This window comes from Podarcis pityusensis (genome assembly GCF_964106645.2).
Source record: "Podarcis pityusensis genome assembly, chromosome: 5".
NCBI classification, from domain to species: Eukaryota; Metazoa; Chordata; class Lepidosauria; order Squamata; family Lacertidae; genus Podarcis; species Podarcis pityusensis.
Window position 1 is genome coordinate 96338526 of NC_138032.1, and position 13228 is coordinate 96351753.

Consider the following 13228-nt stretch of genomic DNA (forward strand, 5'->3'; position numbering starts at 1 on the left):
CCACAATATTATATTCAGGTTGGCACTCCAGTATGCTGTATAATAATAAATACTTATAATAAAACTGGCCAGCACTGCAGGGTAGTTGTAAAATTGTTGATTGTATGTGAAATGGCCTATATAGTTTTATTGCTGCTGCTACTATTACTGCTACTAATGAAAGCCCCCTATTCTCAATGAACCCAGTCAGGATGCAAGGTTGGTTCATGGTCACTCAGCAGTGCATATGGCAAGAAACATTCTATCCTCTTATAACTTCACATGCCCAAGTACTAAACCCTGGTTCTCAAAACAGGTTTCCTCTTGCAAGCACAAACTAAGCCCTGAGGCTATTCAAGCACATGCTCATGAAAATACGTAAATTTGTTGTGCCACTGCTGACAATGGAAGAAGCTGCTTTTTGGTTGCAGGCATTTTGACTAATTCTGTGCTCATAAGGAGCTGTATTGTATATATACCAATGACCGCAATATTCTGCATAATAAAATGAAACACATTAATGATTCGTTTTTCAGAAATGGTTTCCACAAGGTGCATGTGAAGCAGGGGGCCGGAGTTCCCACTGAGGTGGGAAACCAGGGAAGGGACTGTAGCATTTCAGACTGTATTAGTAGGTTTTCATGACTAAATGCTGCTTTATAGAAAAAAGTCCATTCCACATGGAGAACCAGGTGTCAGGAAGAATGTTCGGCTCAGTGTATCTCTAACTGTTGGTTTTCTATGTGTAATACATTTTTTTCTGTAGGTAGAAGAAATATGAGATCCCAGCCTGTACTCTGAATTGATGACAGCTAGATACAGGTTTGCAACCTTAGTGATAAGGGGACCTCAGTTTGGGGATGGAAACGGGTAGATCCCACTGGGATGGCCATAATGCTTGGAAAACTCAGAAGGGAACTCAGGGTCACAGACCATGGAATGCACACCAATGTGTACATGTGCTGAAAACATTAATTCCACTGGTTTGAAGGACTGCTCTTCTTGTCAGAGCTTTATCCAAATGTATAGAGCATGTTGTACAGCTTCCTTATTCCAAATACCATAGCTGCTTATATTTCAGATATTAATCTGATCTTCCTGAAAGCATGAATGGGGAAGAAGGTTGTGCCCCTATTCAACTAAAAATGCCTACCTGAATCTTCGCTTTCTGTAGCTTTTTTCTTTTTTTTGTCCAAGTTTATGCCAAGAAACTGCAAAAACTCTTTGTAACTCAGTGTATTTGTTCGAGACACACAGTAGCGATTCCACAGCCTAAAGACAAAGACAAGACAAAAAATTCTAAATGTGAACCATCCAGAGTAATATACGGGAGAACAAACATGAAATATTTACACTTATTTAAACATATGTCGAAAAATAAGAATTGAATAAAATTTTATCTTTAAATTGTACATTCAGTTTTCTCTCAGAAACTAGCTGTTTAGTTGCAATGGCCATCCACTGTGCTTGTCACTCAACCATGTACCAACCATTTCCCTTGGTGGTTCATTTGGACTGCACTTTGACAAATGGGGCCCTACAAAAACAGCTGCCCGGGGGGGGCAGCTTCTGGTCAAGATCTTGACCATTCCCTTCTCTCCCTCTACCCCGTCAGTTTCCCTTTTCTCTCGCTCGCCAACAGTCAGCCAGCATTTCATGCTCAGTCCCATGGGACTGCTTTGGGGGTTTCCTCCACTGGGAGATTTTTCCGCATTTGTGGCTTTGTGGCAGTGGGGTGTGTACACACGTGTAACCTATCTCCATTGGTTTCAATGGGCAATTCTCAATAGGCGAGGTGACAGTGAGGTTGGAGCAGTGCAAATGCATTGGCGGAGCTAATCCAGTACTCCTGCCAGGGTATCTGCACAGCACCAATCTCTCCCACCCAGTCAGTAACAGGACCGTTCACATGTCAGGTGAGCACTGCTATTCCACCACTTCTAAGTGTAGTGATGTGAACTTCAGCAAGGGGATACAGGGCATATTTTGTTCCTCTTCATTTTACAGACATATAAAATACAGTGTGTTGTACAGTGAGAATTTTTTAACCCTCGGGGACTACAGCCCTCCCAGTCCTGGACATTTACTATACATTGTCAGGGGCTTGAGTAGGTCCATTGCCTCACCCCCCCCTTCCACTGAGTGTTTTTAACTAGCGTACAAACATTCAGTGTTTCAAGTCACAGTGTGACAAGGCAGCTAAAAAAGCCAATGCAATTCTGGGCTGCATCAATAGGAGTATAGCATCTAGATCAAGGGAAGTAATAGTGCCACTGTATTCTGCTCTGGTCAGACCTCACCTGGAGTATTGTGTCCAGTTCTGGGCACCACAGTTCAAGAAGGACACTGACAAACTGGAACGTGTCCAGAGGAGGGCAACCAAAATGGTCAAAGGCCTGGAAACGATGCCTTATAAGGAACGGCTAAGGGAGCTGGGCATGTTTAGCCTGGAGAAGAGGAGGTTAAGGGGTGATATGATAGCCATGTTCAAATATATCAAAGGATGTCACATAGAGGAGGGAGAAAGGTTGTTTTCTGCTGCTCCAGAGAAGTGGACACGGAGCAATGGATCCAAACTACAAGAAAGAAGATTCCACCTAAACATTAGGAAGCACTTCCTGACAGTAAGAGCTGTTCAACAGTGGAATTTGCTGCCAAGGAGTGTGGTGGAGTCTCCTTCTTTGGAGGTCTTTAAGCAGAGGCTTGACAACCATATGTCAGGAGTGCTCTGATGGTGTTTCCTGCTTGGCAGGGGGTTGGACTCGATGGCCCTTGTGGTCTCTTCCAACTCTATGATTCTATGATTCTAAATTGCTCTTAGTCATATACTTAATCCTTAGACTCATGCAGCATAAGGGCTGGGGGAAGCTGCACAGTCCCTCCACAGTAATCATATGAAGATGAGAAGGGGAATTACACCCTCCCTGACTTCTGATTTCTTTAGACCTGCCCCCACCTCTCATTTTCCTTCAATGGTTGTTGTTGTAAATTAAAAGAAAAACAGAACTTTGTAAGGAACAAGTATATGTAATTCTGGGTATCCAGGGAGTTTATTTCCCAACTGGAAGGAACTAAACCCAAGTTTGCTGCCAGAAGGAATGCTCATCCTACACTACCACCCATCTTCTCCCTACTGTAAAGCCTCTGAGCTGGAGCCATCCAAAAAGGCCTGGATTCAAAAGTAATATAGAATAAAGGGGTTGCCCTGAGCCCCTTTAATCAAAAGGGTGACTTCAGGAGAGAAAGTTGAGAAGGTTGTGCTGAAAAGCTTCCTCGCCTCCTCTGCCCCTTGCAGGTTCCATGCGCATAATTCCAAATGAACTCCCATCCGCCAAAGATGAATCGTTTGTTGTTTCATACATAAATGTCACACATCTCCAGAGAATAAATTTCATCATTTTTATTCAGCTTTAAATGCTCTAAATAAAAATTTGTGATCTTTTTTATGATGGTACTCACTACTGTTGATGTAGTGACATTCAAACAGATTTATCACATCCCAGCATGCAATGCCAAGCACAAGATTTATTGTCAAATAAAGCCACGTTTTGTTGTTTTCCACTGGCCTGCTTTAGAAAAGTGTTGCTTCTGTTCTGTAATTTCATGTACCAAATTATAAAACTGGGCTATTTTGTTCTGATCAAATTCTGGAGAACATCCCAAGCATACACAAAAAGAGGCACATCAAACAAGCAAACCCAGCTAGTAAAGAGGGACTAAAATTGGTTTTGAGGTTGGTGGTAATGAGAGATATAAAATATTTAGAGCAAAGGAAAACAAATAAATTGTCCATCTAATTTCTTTCATTTTTCCTGTAGGCTTGTATCCAACTCAGTGTTTCTGCAACTGCAGCTTATTAAATCTCCATGGACCTCCCAAATGAAAGTCATTCCGAACTCCAGGAGAATACATCCGGCTCAAATAACTACTTACTTGAAAGCACAACCAGCATATAAATTAAACTCTCATTCTACAAATGTAGAGACATTTTTGGACTCCTCCTAGAAATCTATCCTCACTCATTCCATACCTGAGCCTGGATTTACACCTGTGGAAGCATGAAGTGGGAATGAGGCAGTAGAATGGGCTGTGCCACTTTAGACAGACAGAATATGCCACTTCCAAATGCTCTGCCCTTGTGTAAACAAAACATCCTTCGTGGCAAACAGAACACTAGTACAGCGGTACCTTGGTTTACAAACTTAATCCATTCCGGAAGTCTGTTCTTAAACCAAAGCATTCTTAAACCAAGGCGTGCTCTCCCATAGCAGTGGGGACTCAATTTACAAATGGAACACACTCAACAGGAAGCGAAACATGTTCTTACTCCAAGGCAAAGTTCACAAACCAAAGCATCTACTTTTGCAGCGTTCTTAATCCAAGTTGTTCATAAACTAAGCTGTTCTTAAACCAAGGTACCACTGTACATAGGAGGTGGGAGTTCTACAGTCCACTCTAATATAATAATATATTAATATTAATATATTATTTATTCTACAACCACAGGACCACTTTATTAGCCTTGTTCACTATAGCCCACAATACTGCCTAAAGTTTTTATACTATACACATATCCCTCAGGACCCAAACCTGATCCTGTCTCTTCTTCAATGTAAAACTCCCCTCCTTCACAATCATGTGCAGGCCACACCTCCAGTAACACCATCAGACCATTTGAAACTCCCCACTTTCCCCCGGCTGTCTATCTGAGTGACTGTAACAACACAAGCAAGCCAACGCCACATGCAAACAATCTAACCATCCAAACCCTCCAGCAACTTCTTAGGCAAGACTGTGTGTCAGGAATGCAGGGCCAGGAAAGCATCAAATGCGGTACTGGGAGAAGAACAGAGCTTTCATTAAAAGCAAAACGGAAAAGGAGCAGCAAGAGACTAGCCCTAAGTAGGTGGCCAATGCCTGCAGGGTGCCTGAAGAAGATTCCAGGTGCTTGGGGCTTCACCTGACATCATCATAGTAACAACAACAGAAGCAGCAGCAGCAACAGCAAAAACAACCCTGCAGAATAAATTAAGCAAAACAGAACCGCGCCGCTCTACCCAATTTGCAAAATGTACCGTTTGCAGAATTCAGTTTTGCTTATTCTTGTTCTTTGAAAATGGCAGCCACTGATTCCCCTCTCTCCTTCTGGAACATTATATATTGAAAGCACTACAAACACACATTTAAAGTACATGAGTTCCCCCAAAGAGTCCTAGGAATTATAGTTTCATCCTCACAGAACTGCAGCTGCCAGAATTCTTAACAAACTAGTTCCTAATATTCTTTGGGGAGGGGAGAGGGGATCAGGGCCAACGCAGTTGTGTTAGGCCAACCAGGCAGTCACTTAGGGCCCAGTACTGACCTTGGAGGGCCACAGTTTTACACAGATTATTTGTGTTATATTTTCTAACTTTCTGATAATATTTTACTTTTTTATGTTTTGAAGAATGTTATCATTTTTGAAGTAATCCATACATTAGAATTGCTTTTATGTATATATGTGATAGACCATCAAGTTGATTGATGTTGTATTACACACATGCACAAAGTGAAAATACACTTAATTTTTAATCTTTCAGTCGCATCTTAATTTTATTTAGAAAATCTATTCATTTTTCTAGTGAGATAATAATAATAATAATAATAATAATAATAATTTATTATTTATACCCCGCCCATCTGGCTGGGCCTCCCCAGCCACTCTTGGCAGCTTCCAAAAGAATATTAAAATACATCAAACATTAAAAGCTTCCCTAAACAGGGCTGCCTTCAGATGTCCCCTTAAAGTCTGGTAGTCGTTTTTTCCTTTGACATCTGGTGGGAGGGCGTTCCACAGGGAGGGCGCCACTACCAAGAAGGCCCTCTGCCTGGTTCCCTGTAACCTTGCTTCTCGCAGTGAGGGAACCACCAGAAGGCCCTCGGTGCTGGACCTCAGTGTCCGGGTAGAACGATGGGGGTGGAGACGCTCCTTCAGGTAAACTGGGTCAAGGCCGTTTAGGGCTTTAAAGGTCAGCACCAACACTTTGAATTGTGCTCGGAAACGTACTGGGAGCCAATGTAGGTCTTTCAAGACCGGTGTTATGTGGTCTCTGCGGCCGCTCCCAGTCACCAGAGATATGGCTGGAGCTCAGTACTGCAAATGATAGGCAGAAAAAGCTAAGCAGCAAGCAAAGCAAGAGATGTTCTTCTTGAAATACCTTTGTGCACAGAAAGCAATTGAAGAACAAAAATATGACTATATACTTGTTGAAACCAGCACTGAGGGAGTTGAATGTGTGCTCCTACTGAGAACGACATAAACTCTAAGACAGAAGTTTCACAAATTGGAGATATTTCTGGAAAACACACAGAGGAAAAAGAGGATGTCAAGAAAAGTGAAAGCACTGCAACATCTGCAAAAGAAGATGGTATTGTGCCTGACCTGAATTACAGAGACCCTGCTAACTGGCCTAACTATTGCAGAGATAATTTGTGACATTTTATAATGCAACATGGACCACAGCAGGTTGTATCACATGAGTTTCCCAAAGACAGGAACATTTTCTCTTATACGCTACAAGAGGAGACTAGCAAATGGTGAAGAAGTGTGCCATCAACCTCAAAAGATGTGGCTTCTTGTTTTTGCTGTAGGTCTTTCAGCAAAAAAAAAAAAAAAAATGGTGCATCAACACTACAAGAAGCAGGTTCAAAAGACTGGAAGAACATTGGAGCAATTCTGTCTTCACGTGAGAGGAATACCGATCATTTAGAAACTTAAATCAGGTCTATCAAAGTAGGTTTCCAACAAGATGACTTACGTAGACATGGCCATACAATCTGTTGAAGAGGGATTCCAAAAGCTACCACAATATAATTCCTTCTTTGTCTTCCTCTATGGCATGTACAGTGACAACAAAAAATCTACTGAAAATTTACTTAAGACATATGAGAATTTGGAAAAATCATTGCTGAACAATAGAAACCAATATATTGATGCTGAAGACCTGTGCTGTGAACTTATAGCAATAGCTCAAAGACTTCCAAAGTCTATGCAGCTATAAGGAAGGCCTCTCTTCATACTAAACAAAAACTCTTGCATAATAGGCTGAATGTTTCTGATGCTCTAAGGATCCTTCTCACACTTCTTCCCGTGCCAGTGGCAAGCGGTGAACACAGTTTCTCGAAGCGCAAACTTGTAAAAGCTTACATACACTCAACAATGTTGCAAAAGTGACTAGTTGGCTTGGGAAGTATTATAAGCTGAACATGCCCAAGCATCAGGGCTTGACCTGAAGAAATTGCTGGGAACATTTTGTAAAGGAAAAGGCAATTTAAAATAAATCTAGCAGTTTCAAGTTTTGTGTTTCTCTTTTCCCCCTACAAGACACGTGTTTTGCTTGGGGCGCAAGTAGGTAGCCTTGCCTAGGGCTCAAAACAGCCTGGCTCCACCCAGGGAAGCACAACAAGGGCTTGAGTCTGCCATGGTGACTCCAGGAGAGTTTACTAACAATCAATGGGGGTGTGGGATGGGTTTTAATGGGTAGGAGAAAATATATCAGTTGCAATTTCTCCCTCCAGGAGCTCATGCGTGGGGATTGAGTAGAGTTTCAAAATCCCATCCTTTTTCTTTTTTTAAAATAATTTTTATTAACAGGCCAATCAGATCACATTAATTCCAAATCACATTAGTTCCAAATTACACAGCCAAATTTTTTAAAATTTTGTTGGGGGTACCCATACTTCGAGCTCCGAAAGGGATCCAAACATCACTCTTGCTGCTGCATTAATTACACAGTTCTGTCCAGATAGTCTCTTTGTTATTTTCCTCATCTTCTTGTTGTTATCATATATTCCTTTCTTTGTGATCTCTGGTAGTCTTCACAAGCGGGTTGAAAACAAACATATCCTGTGTGGATTTTACGCTTCTCCAAGAGCCATATCACATAAAGGACAGACGCCATTTCCACATCTCTGTACAGAACATTCCCACAGTCTGTCCGTTGATTTCCACAGGCCTGCCAGTCTGTCATCAATTTTCTCAGGGGGCCCTGCCAGGTCAAACTCACGTTCTGATAACCATACATTCACATTCCGATAACCCTGGTCCTCCTCCCCCTCGTCCTGCTGTGGGCAGGCCTGCCGTAACGAATCCCTATTTGTTACTGCGTCACAAAGCTTTCCTTCCTTTCCCGATGTTCCCACAAGTCCTCTCTTTGATTAGTAATTTATTTCCACACAGTTCTTAATCTCCTGCTTGTGATCAGTAATTGCAACGATTCTTTCTCTGGGGGGGAGGGCTATTAGGTACTCACATAAGACAAAAAAAGAAAAGTTTTTTTCCTCCCCCCCTTTTCAGTTTCGCTCCAACATACCAATCTTTTAATGATGAGTCTTCTCTTGATTTATTGTCCAGACGTCGCTCCGCTTCACAGAGATCCCATTAATTAGTAGTCTTTACTCCCAATCTTCACTTGAAGTATGTGCATTTGCTTCTTTTTCTAATTGTTTATTTTGAGCTCTGCAACTAGCTGTGCAATCAGAGACAGCGTCCAGGAGAGCCAGCCCACCCGAGGGCTTTGTGCCTAGTGCCCTCACCCCCTTCTTTCGAATCCGGGGGTGAAATATGGCAACAGCAGGCAAGGCAGTGTTCCCCATTCTCTTGGGGTGACACAGGGAGGTTGCATACTCCCATATCAGCCTCTTAATTACCTCGTGTGAGCCAGCGAGATGGTACTGTCGGCCATCTTCCAATGCGCCCCCTAGCGGCCCCCCTCAAAATCCCATCCTTGGGACTTCCGGGTTAGCGCCTCCGGCAATGGCGGATTTCCTCTGATCTGAAGGAATCCGCTCCATGGAAATTAGGGTCTGGACCGCCACGGCGAGGCGGAGACCCATTAAAACCACAGGCGGGAGAAGCCTGTGGACGTGAGATTCGGCTGGCACCTTTTGCGCCTCCCCTACTCGCGGGGAAACCCGGTTTCGGGGATCCAGAGCGACGTGGGGTGAGCGGCGCGGTGCTTCGAATCGACTGCTTCTTTCACGGAGTGAAGCCGCATTGCTGTTGCCAGAGAGCGCTGACTTTTTCCTGTGGACAATTGGACTCTAAACAACTACCCGTGAGTAGAACGGAAAATTGGATCTCTAAACATCTTAATTTGGCATCGAAACGGGAAGGTTTCAAACAAGAAGTCCGCCTTCCTCTTTTGTAAATAGATTGAAGCAAAGACGTTGCAAGATAAAGTCTGGAAAGTCTTTTGTAAAGGATTAAATCTCCATCAGTTAAAATTACTAAACCCCCCTTGGAAGCAGGAGAAGAGGGGGGAAATTTTAGATCGTTTAAGCCTGCAGGAGAGAGAGTGAAGAAAGATAAATTACCACCGTTTCGAACCTGGGAACGGGCTGCCAGTAAGATTGACGTTTTGGGAAAGTTCATTGACTGTGAATAAAACGTATGTTGACAGATAGTTAAATAAGAGAAATATATTGTTTCCACTCTTTCCTTTTGCACTTAAAAAGGAGCAAAAAAGTAACTGAAAATCGAAACTAATTCTGTCGCTGGATCTGTGCTTAAAAGGATGGATACAAATAGAAATTGTTTCCCCTAGAGGGAGCTTTTGAAACTGTTGCAGGAGTGGAGCTGGGGAATTTTCCAGCTGCAGAGATTAAAGATTGTGAGAATCAGAGACTGACCTTGGACAAGAATGTTGACAGAAGAAGCCTTAGTGATTGCATTTTGCAAGACAAGTGCTTTATTGGAACAGCTTCATGAGAAGACGGATGTGATGATTATTAAAATTGACAATTTGGGACAAAAAATGACTGAGTTGGGACAAAAAGTGAATACCTATACAGAAACTACTCAAGAATTGATTCAGGAATCTGTTTTGACATGGCAAGCTGTGGAAAAGACGAAAGAGAAAGTTGTTGTTGAACCTCAAGTAATTCAAGTGGAGAGAGCCCCGGCTTCACAGAGGCAATTTGATGAACATAAGCTGTTGCCCTTGACGATCGAATCTAGAGAAAGCCAGATTTGGTGGGATGGAGCCCTGCTTGGATTTGAGAAGGAAAGTTGGATAGATCCTCTTATGCAGGGATGCTCTGGCCTTTGGGATCTGGATTTGGGTCAGGGGGAGATTGGCGCTCTGAAATATCTTTTGGACTTTAGTTCTGACTATGGAGAATGGGCTGACCTGTCGAGAAGGAATAAAGACATTGTTAGGTTGGAGTTTCCCCGAGATCTGCTCCTCAGTGCCAAAGGAAGGAAATTAAGAACAAGATCAGCAGAAGATAAAGTAAAGTGCATGTATAAATATGAAGAAGATCTGCAGAAGGGACATGGAAAAGTGTTAAGAGCCTCGGACAGAAGATCACCAGGTTGATGGACCATATGGTATTGATAGAAAGGACTGACAGAATCCGAGACTAGGGAGAAGAGACGGTGGAAGAAGATTGGAAAAAAAGTTTTTTAAAAAAAAATTATTTAGAGAAATGTTGCAAAATTAATGAGTGTTAGAAAAATGTTGGAATGAAATTATATGGCTTTAGTAGAAATGTTATAAGGAGTTAAGTATAAATAAGTTTTAGGGTTTTAATGGTAAGATAAGGTGAAAATAAATTAAGATAATTAAATGACAGAAAACAGTGAAAGATGGAAAGGATTTGCTGCAATAATTAATAACTAGAACACAAAAAGGGAGGTGTGAGGAGGTCGATGAAACAAGTTAATGAAAGATAAAGATATGGAAATATTGGATGTGTTTTTAACTGTTTTTGCTTTTGTTTTTGTTTTGATGTGTTGTGTCTTTCGCTTTTTTATATGTATTGTAATGTATTGATTTGTATTGTTTATTTTTTCTCTTTCTTTTTTACTTCTTTCTTTAATTCGTAAACTTTTAATAAATATTATTTTAAAAAAAAACAAAATCCCATCCTTGGCAGCAGAATCAAAAGCTTAGGAATTAGGTTGTAAAACCTTGTTTTGAGCAAGTCCAACTAATGAAGGAAGCTGGCTTCCCCCTTCTTACCCCGCTTATAACTTTTAATCTTGCATTAATTCACAGCAATGGCAGCAGTAAAAACTATGCAGTCAAAATACTTATATTTACAGCATGTACCTAAAGCTGGAGCAAGTGGAGGCACATCTACATCCAACACTGGTCAAAGGAAGAGAGAGGGGAACAGGAAGTACTATATGCTCCTTCCTCTCCAGGGGAAATGACATCACACAGAGCCCTCTCTACCAACTGTATTTTTTTCTATGGTCTGAATATATGTTTATCAGCAATACTGTCTGTGGTGTTGGCCCTTTCTCAAGCTAACTAGCCAGCATATGTGATTATTAGGTTTGGTTGCTAATCTCCAACAGAGGGCAGTGGAGCCTCTCTTGTTCCACTCTGGTCTCCACTCTTGCTACCCTTCACAAGCTTCTTAACAACTCAGTGTAACCCCCTCCCTCCCTCCCTCCCTCCCTCCCTCAGTGAAGCCCAATGGGCTGAGCTGCTCTGCCATGGTCACTGCTGCTTGCTCTTGAGACATCTCTTAGACTCGTTCACTGCCAGGCACTCACGGCATTAAGCCACGTAGGTCACAGCACATCGTAATCTTTGTAGAGCGTTCCACCTAAAATGCTGTCACTGACTGGCTGAAGGAATTCTGGGCAATATTCACACAACCCCTGCCTTGGAGAGTCTATTACACAGAGGAGAACAAAGTGGGGTTTTGTTTAATATGTGCAATATGCAGACCCCAGAAGGAGAGAGGCCAAAGATCATGGGTAGGCAAACTAAGGCCCAGAGGCTGGATTCAGCCCAATCGCCTTCTAAATCCAGCCCGTGGACAGTCCAGGAATCAGCATGTTTTTACATGAGTAGAATGTGTCCTTTTATTTAAAATACATCTCTGGGTTATTTGTGGGGCATAGGAATTCGTTCTTCTTCCCCCCCTCCCAAAAAAATATATAGTCCGGCCCCCCACAAGGTCTGAGGGACAGTGGACCGGCCCCCTGCTGAAAAAGTTTGCTGACCCCTGCCAAAGATGCACGTGAAGCAGCCAGCAGGAGGCAGAAGTAGATTAAAAGGGACTTTAAGCAGCACAATGAAAGGGACTTCACCAACTGACTTGTGCCTTGTATTGAGGGTCTGGCGAATGGGAGAGTGTGAATGGGGGGGGGGGAGAGAGACACTTCCCCATTAAGGCCTCATGATGAGCTTCCATGGTCTAGTCCCTAATTATCACTAATAGCGTAGAAAGGAAAATGCGATCAACCTGCTGCAAGAAGTATAGTTCTGTACTGCAGCCTTAAAATAGTTTCCCCGCAATGGCTTCCCACGAATCCTTAACTTGTTCTTTACTTACTTATCATACTCACAATCCGTCATCTTGAAGCAGTTGACCTCGATAATTCTTCTCAGCTCGTGACGCTGTATCTGCCCATTTTGATTGTAGTCAAAAAGTCTACATGTCTTGATAAAGCGTTTCAGCTTTTTGGAAATCTATTCAGAGTTTTCAAAGGATCCGTGTTAAAATAAGAAGCAAATGGTTAGCGACAGACGCTGTGGTTCAGGTGATGGAGAAGTGTGCTATCATTTTTTTTCTCTTTCAGAAAATGCACCTCCACACACACACACCTCAAACTGCATACCACGGTCTTTCAGATTTCACTCTCAAATATGAGAAAAGACACTTTGCCTTTATCAGATGTTATGAAGGTAATGTTCTCTCTAAATGATATTTGGGAAAGTCAAAAATCACTTTCAAAAGTATAGATTCATTTCAAACCATATTCATTGCTGTTGAGCAGTACATAAACGATACTTTTGTTCAGCTATTGAAACCTAGATATATGCTGAAAATGAAACGTGTTAAGATGGTCGGGGGAGGGGGCTAAGCATATTTTAAAGATGTGGTTAGTTGTACTAAATATTGGCAATTTATTAGTATTCAGCATTGGGCAGAATGAACATACTTTCTACGAAAGAGGGAAAGGGGGTGTCATGGTTTTTTTATAGTAATAAAAACAGCAACAAAACAAAACTGTACTAAAGATGAAATCTTTGAAATTTGCATTCCTTTTTTCTTTTTCTACCTGAACAAAGCTGGGTCTGGGAATTTTAGCAATATACTGAGAAGAGCCTATCCAAAACATAAGATGTGGTTATACTTATCTTTACATACAATTTCTATTTCAATCTCACTCTGTTTGCAAGTAAAATCCTTGCTTAAATATGCCATGCCATCCAACATTTCACAGGTACATTCAGGGGCTGGTTGT

At 42.0% G+C, this 13228-nt stretch overlaps 1 protein-coding gene across 2 annotated transcripts in view; it reads right to left on the reverse strand.

The window, feature by feature from the left end:
* Positions 1–13228, reverse strand: part of EFCAB6 (EF-hand calcium binding domain 6) — a 104735-nt gene that overhangs the window by 77558 nt on the left and 13949 nt on the right. For both annotated transcript variants that reach the window (XM_081005413.1, XM_081005412.1), the window contains exons 6-7: positions 12313–12449; positions 1133–1251 (exon numbers count right to left, since the gene is read on the reverse strand). In XM_081005413.1, coding sequence (XP_080861539.1) covers positions 1133–1251; positions 12313–12449 — 256 coding nt within the window. The remainder of the gene's footprint in view (positions 1–1132; positions 1252–12312; positions 12450–13228) is intronic.